This window comes from Eptesicus fuscus, chromosome 16 (genome assembly GCF_027574615.1).
Source record: "Eptesicus fuscus isolate TK198812 chromosome 16, DD_ASM_mEF_20220401, whole genome shotgun sequence".
In the NCBI taxonomy this organism is placed as follows: Eukaryota; Metazoa; Chordata; class Mammalia; order Chiroptera; family Vespertilionidae; genus Eptesicus; species Eptesicus fuscus.
Window position 1 is genome coordinate 41984820 of NC_072488.1, and position 17545 is coordinate 42002364.

The window sequence follows — 17545 nt, forward strand, 5'->3', positions numbered from 1 at the left end:
CAGAAATAAAAATGCTTTTTTTCATTTCTTAATAGTTTTTTTTTAATATATTTTATTTTTTACGGAGAGAAAGGGAGAGGGATAGAGAGTAGAAACATTGATGAGAGAAAAACATCGGTCAGCTGCCTCCTGCACACTCCCCACCGGGGATGTGCCCGCAACCAAGGTACATGCCCTTGACTGGAATCGAACCTGGGACCCTTCAGTCCGCAGGTCGTCGCTCTATCCACTGAGCCAAAACGGTTAGGGCTAAAAATACTTTTTTAAAAATATTTTGTGCATTTAACAAGAACTGCGAAAATAAATGGTGGTGGGGGAAATGAAAACTCAGTTTGGGTGGTAAGTATACGGGTTTTTCCAGATTTCTGTAACACCAACTATCACACTTTAATGCCCACCGTGAAACAAAAGCCTCGGCGAAAATGGGGCTGGAGGAGCGGAAGTAACAACTTGGTCCCCACCCACATCTCCCCGCTCCAGTGGGCCCCTGGATGCTGGGCTGGCTTTGCGCAGCCGCAGTTCTTCAGACGCCGGAACCTTTGCGAGTCGTTTCAACGTTTTCCAGTCGGCAGTGAAAGCGCACTTCCGGCCCTCACGGAAGTTGTTGCGCGGTCGTTTCCGAGGCGGTGTGAGGTAGAGAAACCTTCCAAATGGATCCCAGCCGCAGCCCGAGCCCCAGCCGCAGTCGCAGCGGCAGCCGCAGCCGCTCCCGCTCCCGCTCCCCGCAGAGGGGTGAGTCTAGAAACAGTTTGGAGGGTCTGGGGCTCGGTTAGAGGCGCATCTATCGCCCCCTTATTTTCTGTGCGAGCGCAACGGAGAAGCAGGCCCTTTACGCCTGAGAAGGAGAGGAGCGGGATGTGGGGGGGGGGGGGTGTGGATGGGGAACGAACACGTACGCCCTCCGGTTCCAAAGTAGGCTTTTTTCCCCTTCTAAACTGAAGCTTTGTTCTTTATCAGCTTCCAATAGTAACTTTTTTTTATTGTGTGACTGGGTAATTTAGAATCAGACCACGGTTCCTTCGTTTAATTTCTAGGGTGACCATGTGCAGTCATCCAACCTTTCTGAGTCCTAATTCCCGTAATTAGGCAGTGGGGGTAATATTACCTAGCTTTAAAAACTGATGTGAGAATTAATGGCACATTCAGTAACTACTCAGCATGTGATACCGCCTGTAACGTGAATGCTCAATGTTAGGTTCTTTTCCAGCTTATTATAATAGGGAAATGTATATTTTTAAAAAATATGTTTTTGTTGATTTTATTTTTTAATTTTTGAAATTGAGTTGAGAGAGAAAGTAAGGGAGAGGGAGAAGGAGAAACACCTATTGGCTGCCTCCTGCACACACCCTACTATCTCCTAATGGGAGTCAACTCTTTATTCCAAAGTGGAATTGAACCAGCAAACCCTTGGTGCATGGGATGACGCTGAACCAACTAAGCCCCACAGGCCAGGTCTATTTTTATGGATTTTAGAGAGAGAGGAAAAGAGAGGGTGAGAGAAAAAGCGATTGGTTGCCTCCTGCATGGGCCCCCTACTTGGGATGGAGCCCACAACCTGGGCATGTGCCCCAACCTGGAATTGAGTCAGTGACCTCTTGATGCATGGGACAATGCTCAACCAACTGAGCCACACGGGCCAGGGCATAATATTTAAAATATATATTTTTATTGACTTTTTAGAAAGAAAGGCAGGAAGACAGAGGGAGAGGGAAACATTGACTTAAAAGAGGGAAACATCAATTGCCTGCCTCCTGCATGTCCCCTACTGGCAATCTGGGCATGTGCCATAATTTGGAATAAAATCCGAAAACTTGGTGTGCACCATAGGAAGCCCAAGCAACTAAGCCACACCCGCCAGGGTTGGACATTCATATTTAGAATTTTCCATCCAGAAAAGTCACCTCCTAAGGTCTCCTGATCCCCACCCCCCCATATTCTGACTTAGACCTTCGTTTCTGCCCCTGATTGGTTTTTACCACCTTCAACTTGTCAAGACGTGATTTACTTAAAAGTTAAATGAGGCCGGGATCCACATATGGCTATTGAGGATCCCAGTCAGACTAAAGATGTGCTCAATCAGTATTAAGAAGTGCTGTTTAGCCCTAGCTGGTTTGGCTCAATGGATAGAGCATCGGCCTGTGGACTGAAGAGTCCCCAGTTTGATTCTGGTAAAAGGCACATGCCGGGGTTGTGGGCTAGATCCCCAGTAGGGGGCGTGCAGGAGGCAGCCAATCAATGATTCTCATCATTGATATTTCTATCTCCCTCTCCCTTCCTCTCTGAAATCAATAAAAATATTTTTTAAAAAAATAAGTGCTGTTTAATTGTAGGATATACACTGGATTTCCTTGATTTAGTACAAAGAAATCTTAAAATGTCAATTTTTTATATTGAGTACTTGTTGAAATAATAGTTTGGAAATATATATATTTAGTCAAATAACATTCTGTTAAAATTAATTTCACCTGCTTTTTACTTTTGTAATGTGACTACTAGAAATGGCTGGCATTATATTCCTATGAGACAACCCAGTGCCAAATATTTGAGGTAATTGTTGCTCTGCAATTTTGTTCCTTGTGTTAGAACTAGAACAAAAGCGGTCCCAGTCCACTTCGCCGGAGAGAGAGCAAAAGAGTGGGGAAAAGTCTCCGTCCAGGGAGAGAGAGCTGAGAAGGAGCCGCTCTGGATCCCCTCACCGAAGACGCTCCAGGTAAGTGGGGATCATAAGCAGAGGTTTTACCACAAGTCCCAAAGAAACTAGTTGTTGCCCTTTACTTTGTTTTTATCACTTATACGGCCATTTACAATGCCATGAAATGAGGGGGATTTAAACCCATCTTATTCTAAACCTAACATTTCCATGGGTGAATGGGGTTAATAAGTCTCTACTCCTAGAGTTGCATTTAGGAGTAAATGAGAAATAATACCAGAAAAGCACTTAACATGATGCTTGGCAAGAATAAGAAATAAATGTTTGTTTTGTTTTTATTGACTTTTTGGTGATAAAGATTTATTCAAGTATATAATAAAAAAATGTGAGATCTTGGAAGTACCTTAGAATGGACTCGTGATTTCCTATTAAGCATCTATTGCTGTTTAAGTCAACTTTTTGTGTGTTTATGTGCAATTGTTAGAAACTGTTTAGTTACATTTTTCTGCCTTGCAGATCATTTTTAGCCCTAGCTATACTGAGCAAGACTGTATTTTTGTTTGTTTGTTTTTTGTTAACAGTCGGGCTAGGCAGAACCTTCTAACTTACTTTCCTATAGGAAATGGGCTCGTGGTTCTCTGCAGCCTGGCTCTTGTTCAGCCTTTACCTTTCAGGCACTCATGCATGTCTGTGCTGATCGACACAGTGGCCAGGTATGTCTGTTTCTGACATGTTTACTTATTAAATATTAGATCCCCAAGACGATCTAGATCCACATCTGCTTCTCCTTCTCGACCGAAAGAAAGAAGAGATGAGGAAAAGAAAGAAACAAAGAGCAAAGAAGGTCAGATAACTGGTAATGTTATTAGACAAATAACTAGGAAGAGTGCAGCCTTGTTTAGATAACTTCAGGCATGATAACATTATAAAAGTATCAAGTTGTTTATTGCATATGGATTGAGATTTTGTTTTAATTGTAACTTAGTGAGTTCCTGGTTATCTATGGTGCGCCTGATGTACAAAGGACATGTGAGCATCTGTTATTTTGGAAGCACCTTCAAAACAAGTGTCATGTCTGATATTAAAGGTGGTCCTGCCTAAAGGCTTCAACATGTCCTTTTAGCAGTTTCTTCTGTTGGAAGGTGGAGAGCACATTCCTTCCTTGCACCACAAGTTACATTCTGCCCAAATTGAAGAGAAATTTTTTCTGTTAGACTCAAGTCTTTACCTAATTGTTTTATATGTTTTCTGCTGGTAAAGTGGAATGACTATTAATCTAGTGCCACCATTCCTTTAATATATCAAATGATAGTTTTAAAAATTATCTCCTATTTTTGCAGAGGAAGATGTAGAGGGCAAAACAGAAGAAGAAATAGAAATGATGAAGGTAATGGGATTTTCCGCCTTTGACTCAACAAAAGTAAGTAAAACTCCAAGCCAGTTAAGCATTCTGATTTGAATTAATCCTTTATAACTGTCCCATTTTTCCATATTCTTTTCCTATTGCCTGTGTAATTGATGCAAGTTTATTCAGTTAAAAGACAATAACTGTGTGAAGGGGTTTGAGGGTACAGAGAAGGAAGCAGTGAATCCAGAGGGTGTTTGCCTGGGTGGATACCATTGGAATCCAGAGGGTGTTCGCCTGGGATGATGTCCAGTTAGATCTTAAAGGGCCAGTACAAAGAAGAGAAGAAAGAGCATTTGAGGTAGAAGGAGGGGTTCATGAAATTGCCATGTAGACATGAAGTAGCATAGTGTATTGTGGGAATTTCAAATTCAGTGACTGTTTAAAAGATGCTGATGGGCCACTGACTACAATGAGGCTGGAAATAGGGGTAGGAAGCAAATCATGACAGACTTTTGCTGCCCTTGCCATGCTAAGGAATTTAGAGTTGATATTTTGGATCAGGCATCCTCAAACTACGGCCCGCGGGCCACATGCGGGTGTTTTTGCTGTTTTGTTTTTTTACTTCAAAATAAGATATGTGCAGTGTGCATAGGAATTTGTTCATAGTTTTTTTAAACTATAGTCCGGCCCTCCAACGGTCTGAGGGACAGTGAACTGGCCCCCTGTTTAAAAAGTTTGAGGACCCCTGCTTTGGATGGTGAGAGATAGCAAAGATTAAAAACAAAACAGGAGTGGTTGGATTATATGTTTTTTTTAGACAGAGGACCTAGGGCAGCCTTGGAGCACAGATGGGAGGCATTTGATTGGGGGCAGGGAGAACTGCTGAGTCATGCAAGTGAAAGATGATGAAGACACGAACTGAGAGGAGGATCTGGAATATTGAGAACCATTCAGGAGCCAAAGTTCATGGCAGTGGGAGTGAGCAGTCAGTGATGATTGAGGTGACAGGCTGAAAGACTGGGTGGTAGGATTAACCAAGAAAAGATTATGGGAAGAGGAAATGCTATGAAACAGAAGAAGAAAACTCAGCTGCTGGATAAAGATGACATTGGGTAGCTGCACACATATCTCATAGCTCAGAGAGGGGTGGTTTGGAGGTTGAATGCTATAATACTGGAAAGAATAAGAAAAGGGGGAGGAAAAAGGGAGGGATGGTGGACAGGGAGCTGAAGTCGGGGATTATAGGGAGGGGGAGAGGGGAGAGTAGAGGATTAGGGAGAGGGGTAAAGAGAAATAGGGAAAGAAGTGTTGGAGAGGGGAAACGGATAGGAGAGGAGGACAGTTGAGGGAGCTAGTAAGGATAGACAGGGAAGGTATATATGGAGAGAATATATTTTTTAAACTTTCTTTTATATCTTTAATTTTATAAATGGAAATTGAGAATATTGAGAAAAATAGTTGTGAAAGGAGTGGGGTAATTTCACATGCTATAGGAGTTTCTAACTGATGTGATTGTGTAGGGCTCACATATTTGAGTGTTTTTTGTGTGTGTGTTTTACTATTTTTTTTATTTTTTTTTTATTAATCCTTACCCGAGGATTTTTTTTCCATTGATTTTTAGAGAGAGTGGAAGGGAGGGGAGAGGCCCCCACCAGGGCCATGGATTAAGCATGCAACCTAGATTTGTTTGGAATCAAACCCAGGACCCTTCAGTCCACAGGCTGACGTTCTGTCCACTGGGCCAAACCCCCTAGGGCCGTGGTCGGCAAACTTTGGCTTGCAAGCCACATGCGACTCTTTGGCCCCTTGAGTGTGGCTCTTCCACAAAATACGGGCGAGTCTATTTTGAAGAAATGGCAATAGAAGAAGTTTAAGTTTAAAAAATTCAGCTCTCAAAAGAAATTTCAGTCGTACTGTTGATATTTGGCTCTGTTGACTAATGAGTTTGCCGACCACTGCCCTAGGGCATGGGTGTATGTTTTAAATGACAATGTATAAACTAAGAGGAGTACTGAGGCATGACTGTTTTGAAGTGAAAAATTTAAGGCCTGCTGGAGTGGCTCAGTGGGCATCAACCTCTGCCCTCAACCGTTGCTGGTTCGATTCTGGTCAGGACGCAGGCTGGGTCACAGGTTCCTTTCTGGAGTGCAGAAAGCAGCTGATCGGTGTCCTGCTGGAGCATTAATGTTTCTATATTCTTGCTTCCTCACTCTCTAAAAATAGACTATTCTTTTAAAAAATACATAAATTATGAATATTGCTTTGAATATTGTATTACTTGTTTACATGTGATTACAAAAAAGTGAACAGAGTTTTAATACTTGGGAGCTCATGGGATATCAGGATCTAAAAAGTCTTTCTCTCGTTGGGCTACCTCATTCTTAGATGGATCTTGTCATGTAAGTCTGTCTGTAGGACCCAGTTCTTTTGATCAAGGCATTTAATGTATTCTTCCTGTTTTTATCATTTGTTTATTGCTTTTCTCCAGGGAAAAAGGTTGGATGGCTGTGTAAATGCCTATGCCGTAAATATATCTCAGAAATACAGGTATGCATAATCTCCGTTTCTATGTTTCAACCAATGATATAAATTATGTGCTTTGGAAAAAATTAGTTATGGGATAATTACGTTTGTAAGAAATATAGCAATTTTCCATACATTCCCTTGTTTTAATCTTCCTTGCTTATGTTCTGGCTTTTAATTTCCAATGTATAGGTAAACTAATAGCTATTATAGAGAAGGGTAGTTGGCTTAAATGGATTAGAACTGTATAGATAGTTCTTTCTTCAAAACGTCAGTTTTAAAAAGTCTTTAGAATTTATTTTTATTATAATTATAGATTTTTCTTTTAAATCTTTTTTTTTTTACTGATTTTAGAGAGAGAGAAGAGGAGAAGAGAAGAGAGAGAGAGAGAGAAGCACGAGAGAGAAATGATAGGCGGTATCGTTCACGCACCCCGACCAGGGACCGATACCGCAGCTCAAGCATGCGCCACGACCGGGAATCATACAGGAGACACCACGGTTCACGGGACTACGGTCATTCAGCTGAGCCACACCGGCCAAGGCTAAAATTATAGATGTAAAATATATCTCTTCTGAATTACTCACCTAGATTGATTATGTAAGGATTTTAACTGTAAATACATTCTTCTGTTACGTGGAAACGTTTTATTAATACCACAGGTCAAACCAATTCATACTTAAAATCTTATTGAATTCCTAATGAATTGGAAAGTCAGGAAGACATCTTCAAACATTGCCTTTCTCTCTATCTTTATCACTGATAAAAGACTAACATTCCAATTAATTTAGAATATGAATAATGTGATTTGAGAATGCTGGTGAGTTAAGGAACCAGAGTCATTATTGACATTCCTTTGTAAAGTTACCTTCAAATAAAGTGTTCTGGAGAACACCAGTAGAGTATGCAGTCAGATTTTTCCATTCTTCTATTTGGATTTTACAGTAGTCTAAAATGCTTTTGCTTATTTTGAAAGTGAATAATAATCATCTTATTATACATTAAATAATCTTGAATACTTCTTACCCTATACTTTGCCATCTTGATTCAGGTGTAATCTCTGAAGCATGTGATTATTATTTTTATTTTTTGAAGAGCGAGAGACATGGATTTGTTGTTCCACTTAATCATTAATTGATTGACTCTTGTATGTGCCCTGACTAAGGATCAAACCCTCAACCTTGGCATATAGGGACGACGCTCGAACCAACTGAGCTACCCGACCAGGGCCATGATTATTTTTTCTTAAGAGGAGTCCAGAATTTAAAAAAAAATAAACATTGAACTTTCTCTTCTTGTCATAGGCAGGACATGAATTGCAAAGGTGGATTCAACAGACCTTTGGATTTCATTGCGTGAGAATTGAAATGTTGAAGAATGGTTGTTTTTTCCTTCATCTTGATCAGAAGAGTGGATTTTGTTTTTTTGTATTTCATATGCATCAAAACAGGATCACAGTCCTTCTTTGTAAAGTAAGAAAATTTTACCTATGGTGTGTGTAGTTCGCTTACCTTGCCTCAAAAGAAGAAATGTCAAATATTCATTTTTTTCTTTTAGGAAATATCATTTGGGGCAATCATCAACCCCATTTTTTTGTTTGTTTTTATTCCTGTGGAAACTGTATATGTTTTCTTCTTGGGTGCTTGATAGAACTTCTTAAAACATGTAGAAGTAATTTGGATGTAAGCTTCTCAAATAAAGCGATATTTCTACCCTTTTGTATTTTATAATACCATATTGTATTACTATATAAAAGTATCTCCCTATACATTTTCTTTTTTCATACATAGATTTAGATATGATTCTTAGTAGTTAAAAAATTAGAAGAATGAAAAAGCATAACTGGATTTTTGTATCTTAGCTTTTCACCTCAATATCATTTATTACTTTACCCCCATTTTATGTATTTTTAAATATATTTTTATTGATTTCAAAGAGGGGGAGAGAGAGAGAGAGAGAAACATTAATGATGAGAGAGAATCATTGATTGGCTGGCTCCTGCACGCACCACACTGGAGATCAATCCCTGACCAGGAATTGAACCGTGATCTCCTGGTTTATAGGTCGACACTCACTACTGAGCCATGCCGGCAGGGCTTTCCCCCCATATTAAAAGCAATACATGCTTATTATTAAAAATAAACAACAGGAGAAACCAAACAGTATAAGAAAAGCCAAAATCACCTGTAACCTACCCCCAGAAACCATGTTAATATTTTGGTGTATATCTCTCTAGGATCCTATGGGTGTATATTTCCTACTCCCAACCATGAGATCAGAATGCAGTTCTCTTTTGCGAATTCTTTTTCGCCCATGTGCTGTGAATATCTTTTTAATATTCATACATATTCTTTGGAAACTTAGCTTTTAGGAGGTACTTGGCTGTACCATAATTTTTATTAACTAATCATTTACTTGGTGAACATTGACTTCCCTCCCATGATTTGCTGTGAGTAGTATCCCTGTCACATATATCTTTTTGTACTTGTTGCATTATTTCCTCAGGTTCGGTTCTTAGATGTGAGCTAAAGGGCTGTGTGTGTGTGCATGTTTTAAGGGTTTTGATACATATATATGGCTAGGAACATAACTGACCAGTAAAGCATGAGCCATCCCATTTTATACACCACCAATATTGTGCAGAATTTACTTAGTTTTTTGGTGTTTTTTATTTATTTATTAGAGAGGTAAGAAGAGGGGGAGAGAGAGAGAAACGTTGGTGGGAGAGTGAAACATGGATCAGCTGCCTCCTGCACACCTCCTATTGGGAATCGAGCTCAGCTTGTGCCTTAACTGGGAATCGAACCAGCAACCTTTTGGTTGCTAGAGATGACGTCCAACCAACTGAGCCGCAGAGGCCAGGGCATAATACTTTATTTAAAGCTCCCAATCTGATAAATAAAATATTGGTATTTGCTTTTAATTTATTTAATTACTAAGGAGAAAGAACATTTTAAAAACATTTTTGCGATATATATTTCTTTTGTAAAGTGCTAATTTCAAATCTTGAATCCATTGGTGTTTTGGCAAGCTTTTCTTTTTCTTATTTGAAGGATGCTCTTTTAATATTGAAGATAATAACCATTACCCATTCTGTTTCCATCTCCTTGATATTTGAGGCTCTGTGGTTATATTTTAAATTTGGGGTTTTTTGTTTTGTTTTTTTGTGGAGTTTTCTGAGTAACTAATACAAACACCTGGAACATAATTTGGACAGCACAAAGGACATAGTGATGAGCTAAATTGTGTATCCTTTCAGAAATATTCTATATGTACACAAAAGTATCTTCTTATTCAAATGTAAGCACATTTACACACTATTTTGCACCTAACCTTTTTTCAGTTACTTGCAAATCTTAACATTTGTTTCTTCCTTTTTTTAAAAAAAAATATTTTTATTGATTACAGAAGAAGGGAGAGGGAGAGATAGAAACATCAATGATGAGAGAGAATCATTGATCAGCTGCCTCTTGCACATCCCCTACTGGGGATTGAGCCCACAACCCAGGCATGTGCCCTAGACCAGAATCAAACCTGCGACCCTTCAGTCCACAGACCAATGCTTTATCCACTGAGCCAAACTGGCTAGGGCTTAACATTGTTTCTTATAGGTACAGGTAATATTGTCTCTCTTTTTTTAAAATCATGAAATATGGTTTATTCCAGAAAGACAAAGAGATATTAATACAATTCACACTCTCCATGTGGTTTCTTCTATATATCCTTAGTTACAAGACTCTGTTCAGCTAGTTTTCAGTGTGTTCTCAATGATGGTTCTATAGTTTAGTTGTAATTTTGATGTGGTCCTAGGAGGAGATGAACACAGCATTTACCCACTCCACCATCTTGACTGGAAGTTCTGCCACTTTTTTTTTTTTTCCAATCCTTACCTAAGAATATAAATATTTTTTCCATTGATCTTTAGAGAGAGAGAATGCAAGGGAGGGAAGGGGGAAGAGAGAGAAATATCGATGTGAGACAGACACATCAACTGGTTGCCTCCCGTACTCGCCCTGTCCAGGACTAGGGATGGAACCTGCAACCGAGGTACGTGCCCTTGACTGGGAATCAAACTCAAAGTCCAAGGGCCAGTGCCCTAACCACTAAGCAAAACTGGCCAGGACTCTGCAGACTTTTTTTTTTTTATGTTAATTCTGATCCAAGAATATGGTGGGGTTTTTTTCATTGATTTTTAGAGAGAGGAAGGGAGAAGAGGAAAGAGGAGATATGAGAAAGAGGGAGAGAGATGTGAGAGAGACATCAATTGGGTGCCTCCCATATGTGTCCCAATGGGGGATCAAACCCACAACCTGGATATGTGCTCTGACCAAGAATCGAACTCACGACCCTTCTGTGTACGGGGTGAAACTATAACCAACTGAGCCACGCTGCCCAAGGCTTTTTTTTTTTTTTTTAATATATTTTATTGATTTTTTTTTTTACAGAGAGGAAGGGAGAGGGATACAGAGTTAGAAACATCGATCAGCTGCCTCCTGCACACCCCCTACTGGGGATGAGCCCGCAACCAAGGTACATGCCCTTGACTGGAATCGAACCTGGACCCTTCAGTCCACAGGCTGATGCTCTATCCACTGAGCAAAACCAGTTAGGGCAAGGCTTCTTTTTTTTAAGGGCAGCAATTACATAGTCCATTTAATGATAGACTATAATTTTTTTTAATGCCCCAGTGATGGACATTCAAGTTGTTTCTTAAATTTTACTATTTTAAAAAATTCTATAATCACTATCCTTGTATGTACATGATTTTATGTGTCTTTTTTTTAAAAAATAAATGTATTTACTGATATTTTAGAATGAGGATAGGAGTAGGGAGAGATAGAAACATTGATGAAAGAGAAACATCAATCAGTTGCCAGCTGAATTCCTCCTACTGGGGATTGAGCCTACAACCTGGGCATGTGCCCTGATTAGGAATCGAACCAACGATCTTTTGGTGCCTGGGTTGATTGTTGTTCACTACTGACCCACACCAGCTGGGCTGTTTTTTCTTTTTAAATGTTTTTATTGAGCCCAACCAGAGTGGCTCAGTGCATGGCAATGACCTATGAACCAGTAACTGGTCATGGTTCGATTCCCTGTCAGGGCATATGCCTGGGTTGCGGGCTCGATCCCCATTGTGGGGTGTACAGGAGGCAGCCAATAGATGATACTCTCTCATCATTAATGTTTCTGCCCTGTCTTCTCCCTTCCTCTCTGAAATCAATAAAAATATTTTTAAAAGGATAAATATAAGTGTTTTTGTTGATATTAGAGAGAGAGGAAGACAGAGAGATAGTGATAGAAACATCGAAGAGAAACATTGACTGACTGACTGCCTCCGGCACAGTCCTTGTTGGGATCAAGCCCATAACCCAGGCGTGTGCCCTGATTGGGAATCAAACTGGTTGACCACTTGGTGCATGGATCAAGTCTCAACCACTGAACCACACTGGCTTGGTTGATTTTATGTCTTTAGCTGGATTTTTAAATTCTTCATGGCATCTGAAATTTGACCACCTATTATAGTTCTTTAAGTTTTTTAAGTTTTTATTTAAAAATATATTTTTTATTTTTAGAGAGAGATAAAGGGAGAAGGAAAAAGAGAAACATCTATGAGAGAGTGAAATAGTGATCAGCTGCCTCCTGCCCTCCCCCTACCAGGGATTGAACCTGAAATACAGGCATGTACCCTGACTGTGAATCAAACCGTCAATCTTTTGGTGCACAGCTCTGGACAACCACACTGTCCAGAGCTATTACAGTTCTTTAAACGCTTTCCTGGCAGGTTATTCCATATAAAGGAAATAGTAGTATGATTACATTGCATAATACAGTGTACAGAGCACCTTGGTTATTTAATCCCTGTGAAACACAGCAGGTATTATTTCCATTTCTCAGATGAGAAAGCTTTTCAGACCATAAAGGCAGGAATTATTGGTGTTTATACTACATGATGCCTTCAGTGCTTAAATATTTAAATGTGCTCCATTAGCTGCCCGACTTGTAGTACCCATTGCACAAGTGTCACTGCCTTAGATTATTTTGCTTGGACTTTTTGCCAACTGAGCTAAATAGACTCCATACCCCCACTCACCAAAATACTCGTGTATCTCTAAATTATCCATGACAAGGACTCTGACCATATATGTGCATACCCAATAGTTTGAATATGGAAGCTAAAAATTATAGGATAAAATATAACCCAAACTAAAGTACAGGTCTTTGGATTGTCATCTTAGTGTGACGTTTGTAGAGATTTGACTTGAGATCCTCAAGATAGCATAGTTTGTAAAGGAATAACTTGATATCTGGTAGGTCAGTAGGTTCATGCTCCATCAGCTAACACCAAAGAAATAGAGGAGGAAATCTTTCAAAACCTGAGATAGACACCTCTGATCCTAAGAGAAGTCTTTGTTTGAAGAGTCTTTTATCCATCAGATTATCTAACAGGTTGCTACCCCTCAGTGGGCATAAATTATGCCAAATCTATTTTCAAGTATCTAATGTTGAAGAGTGCTTCAGGGCTCAATCCCTGCACTAGTGAATAAATTGATACTTCCAGCATGACTATTTTACTGAACTCCAGGCTTGTATATGCACCTAGATTATTAGGCACCTCAAATTTAAAATTAACTGAACTCTCATTTCCCTGCCCAGCCTTCCTTGAGACTGGCACAGAGTAAAGCAGTCAATATCTATTGATTTGTGTGACCTTTTTTCACTTGGCCACTTCCCTTCATTTTTATGTTAACCTTCACTTACCTAAGTAATAGACACATTTTCTTTTCTTTTTGTTAATCCTTACCTGAGGATATTTTTCAATTGATTTTTATAAAGAGTGGAAGGGAGAGGGAGAGACAAAGAGAAACACCAGTGTAAGAGAGACATTGATTGGTTGCCTCCTGCACGCACTCAAACCAGGGCAGGGAACCTGCAACTGATGTACCCTTGACTGGAATTGAACCCAGGACCATTCAGTCTGAGGGCTGATGCTCTATCCACTGAGCCAAACTGCCTACCACTAGACACACTTTCCCTTTAAAAATTTTAAAACATTACAAAGGTAAATCCCATCCTGGTCCTATTGCCCTTTCTTTGCACTGTATCTTTCTAGTCCTTTGTCTATGCATGCATGTAAGTAACAAGAGTTAGAGTTTGAAATGAGGAAAATACATTGGGATTTTTCAAATGCAGATAATATGCTGTAGGGATCATTTTACAACTAAATATTTTTTCATTTATTTTTTTATTGTTGACAGTACAGTAAAACCTCAATCTAACAGACTAATAATTCAGGCAAGAAGGTATCTATCTGTTAGTTCGTTTTATAATAAAGTAGTTTTCCAAATATATATTTGTAAAACATTAATTAGCTTACCTATTTTTACTTTATGTAAACACATTTGTGTAATTAAAATTAAGTTTATGTGAAAAGTTTAACGGTAAAGTTTTATTTATGTATTGCAGTAATTTTAAATTTATATTGAATAGATCTAGTAAATGCATGCATTCACCAGTCACCAGGAGTAAATAAATGCACATAACTGGGGTGTGGCTTAATGCACGTTAGAACATCAGTTAAATATGTATCATATAGGTGTACGTATGTAATATTTATGTTGGCAAAATTACTAGTGTTTATTCCAACATATAGCCTATTCCCTAAAATTTGTTAAAAATAACAATGAACCCAGCTGGCATGGCTCAGTGGTTGAGAGTTAACCTATGAACCAGGAGGTCACAATTTGATTCCAGTCAGGGCATATGCCCAGGTTGCAGGCTCAATCCCCATTGTGGGTCGTGCAGGAGGCAACTGATCAATGATTCTATCTCATCAATGTTTCTACCTCTCCCTCTCCTTTCTGCTCTGAAATGAATAAAAATATTTTTCTTGCCCTGGCCGGTTTGGCTCGGTGGATAGAGTGGCCTGAGGACTGAAGGGTCCTGGGTTTGATTCTGGTAAAGGGCACCTGCCTGGGTTGCGGGCTCGGTCCCCAGTGGGGGGTGTGCAGGAGGCAGCCAATCAATGGTTCTCTCTCATCATTGATGTTTCTATCTCTCTTCCTCTCTGAAATCAATAAAAATATATTTAAGAAATTAAAAAAAAAGAAAATTAAATATTTTTTCCTTTAAAAAATAAATTGAAAAAAATATCTTCAGACAAAGATTACCAAAAATAAAAAATAAAAACTAACAGTGAGTTAATAACAGAAGAATCCAGTAATTTAATTTTAAGCAGATCTTGGTTAACAGGCATTTTAAAATTAACTTAATTTTCACATATGACATATGGACCAGAAATTTTGTCCATTAAATTGAAGTCCATTAAATCCAGGTTCACAAAATTGAGGGGATGGCTGGAAACTTAGCAAGCCAAAATTAAATGAACAATGGTAGTCACTAGCTTTTTTAGCAAGTGTTTAGCATCCAACATTTTATTGAATTTCAAGCCTTTGAATACTATTACCATCGTTACTGAACAATTTGTGACATCACATGCAAAAATAGGGTTACCAAGACTCACTGTGGGTATCTAAATTTGAGTTCATTAAAATAAAATTTACTTTCTCAGTCACAGTAAGCACATTGCAAGTGCTTAGGAATCACACATAACCACTGGCTACCATATGGGACAGTGCAGATAGAATATGCCCATCATTGCAGAAAGCCCTATCAAATAGATTTGGTCTAGAATATCGGACTGTCAATATTAAAACTATGTCAAAGGTTTTATTCCCTTAAAGGTGAACCCATATAAAGAACAGTAAAGAGAATAGAGCCAGAGTACAAATTAGGTGATGATTTGCCAATCACCTAAATGATATATGGAGTCATATTTCAAGCAATGTGGATCTAATTGCTTGGTGGCATTTAAAAAAAAAAAAAAGGCATACAGTTCTCTCCCCAACCAGAGCCTGAAATTCTTCCCAAGGTTCAGGGTACAGGTATAAAAAAGCCAAATCTCCCAACAATAATCACTGTTAACTAGTGGTCAGACTACATCTAATTAGGGGAAAATTACTGACTCGATAGCAGGCATCCATATGGAATGGTAAAGTAGGATACTTTTGTAAAGGATTATCTGAAACAGGACTGCAAAGGTAAAACAAAATTTAACCAAGGCTAGAGATAGTACGTTTGCAGAGAATCACAGATGGTTCATGTTGGTTCTTACATAAGGTACACACAATTTAAATACAGTTTGGTTTTACTGAGGAAATATGGTTGGTTGGGGAAGAAACACACAAATATGATCACAAGTGTTGACCTCCCCACTCAAATTCTATCTCAATGGTCTTAGAATGAGAGAACTTCAAACGATGGATTGGAAATATACAGGGTTTTCCTTCCAGGTACAATGCTGAAGATCTACAGTGCTGGATAGTGTACAGTACATGCTAAGAGAGGGTGACTTAATGAGTAAATAGGAAAGCCTTAGCAGAACCATTTTCTATCCCACTTCTTAAAGGGGAGGAGCCATTTATTGCCTGAGATTGATCCCCTTTATAAAATTTAATCCTTTGTTTTTTTCATTTTTATTCTTTACTTTTTTCCTCTATTCTGACTCATTCACACCAATATTTAATTGGGTATAAGATTCTCCCATCTTTGAAAAACCGTCAGTGACACATTTACCTCTACCCACTATATGATTTGCCCAACATCACCAAACTCCAAGGGTTCTCCAAATTGTCTTCACTTCAAAAGCCATCCACAACTCAACTTCACTAAAACTTCCTGAGATAACAATGACTTTTTCTGCAAACTATTGCAGTCTCCATGTGTTTGGATTTTTTATCACTTCTTTTAACTAACATTTAAAATTACCACTTTGTTCTCCTTTAAAAAGCAGCCTTCTCTTAAACTTCTCTGATATCACATTCACCCCGTTTTCCTCCTGTTTTTCTGGTCACTCCTTAGTTTTTGTGGATTCTTCCTCTGGCTATCTCCAGAAACTTCCTGAGCTTGCACCAGGTGGGTGACTTTATGCACTCTCTGGGCTTCAATTGAACATCTGTATTCCTGCTTCTGTGGTTCCAGCAGAGATCTTTCTTCTGAGTTCCAGAAATACATCTAGTTGGCATCTCCTCTTGGGTGTTCAAGGTGGCACCTCAGATTACCTTGTCCTGATTTGAAGGTATCTTCTTTCCCCAGATTTGATCCTACATGCCTTATCTTAGCAAATGATGCTGCCATCTGCCTGGTTCCACAAACCTGAAACCTGGATGTCTGACTTTCTTGAATCTTCTAATTCCATCATCATCTGCATCTAAACATCACCAGGTTATTCTAGTTTCACCAACAGTTTATCAAGTTTAAGCACGTTCCACCATACCTACTGACAGCATTCTACTACCCACCACTGTAGTTTACAATCTAGATTATTGTACCAGCCTCCTATTATATTCCCCTGAGTGAAGCCTCTACATTATTCAAGTGTTTTCTGAATAAACTCAATCTGATTCCCTCTCATCCTTTGTCTTAGGATAGCTGCCATAGTTTACAAGTCTATTCTAGCCCTGTCTTTAGATGTCAACTCCTTGTTCCCCAAGTGGCTTGCATACTTTTAGTTCTCTGCATAGCCCATGCTTATTCTTGCATTTGTAACCTTGACAACCTCTTCCATCTTTTACCACAACAAGCATCACCCCATTTCACCTAGCTAATTTGTACTCATCCCTAAGGTCTTGTTTGGACATCCTTTCATTTTGGAAACTTCTCTTGACAACTCTTCCCCCCTCAAAACCAGTTAGGTACCAGTATTATGTGCCCTCATAATGTTCTTCCCCATCAATGCACATTCACACTGTTTACTAGTTTGTATCTCTCAGTGGCCAGCAGTGTACTCAAGAGCAGGCATGCCTTTTCACTATTAATCCTCTGGTACCCAGGTTTGCAATAAATGTTCGTGTGAATCATTGTATTGCTCGTGCCTGCTTATTAAGTTTTGACACCTGGGGCCTTGGGAGAGTGCCTTTCAATTGGCAGCCTATGTCCTCCAACCACCTTCTTTACCAAACTTG

At 39.1% G+C, this 17545-nt stretch overlaps 1 protein-coding gene across 4 annotated transcripts; it reads left to right on the forward strand.

Moving 5' to 3' along the window:
* Positions 1-595: 595 nt before the first annotated feature.
* Positions 596-8233, forward strand: SNRNP27 (small nuclear ribonucleoprotein U4/U6.U5 subunit 27). Of its 4 annotated transcripts, none has more exons than XM_054728055.1 (7): positions 596-732; positions 2584-2710; positions 3403-3506; positions 3991-4070; positions 6487-6545; positions 6876-7121; positions 7826-8233. In XM_054728055.1, the coding sequence occupies exons 1-6, from the start codon at positions 651-653 to the stop codon at positions 7075-7077; spliced, it is 654 nt and encodes a 217-aa protein (XP_054584030.1). In that variant the 5' UTR covers positions 596-650; the 3' UTR covers positions 7078-7121; positions 7826-8233. The 4 variants fall into 4 exon arrangements, with proteins under 4 accessions (XP_054584030.1, XP_054584032.1, XP_054584031.1 ...); XM_054728057.1 differs by having other exon boundaries at positions 3403-3494; XM_054728056.1 differs by having other exon boundaries at positions 6876-7079; positions 7826-7901.
* Positions 8234-17545: the final 9312 nt, after the last annotated feature.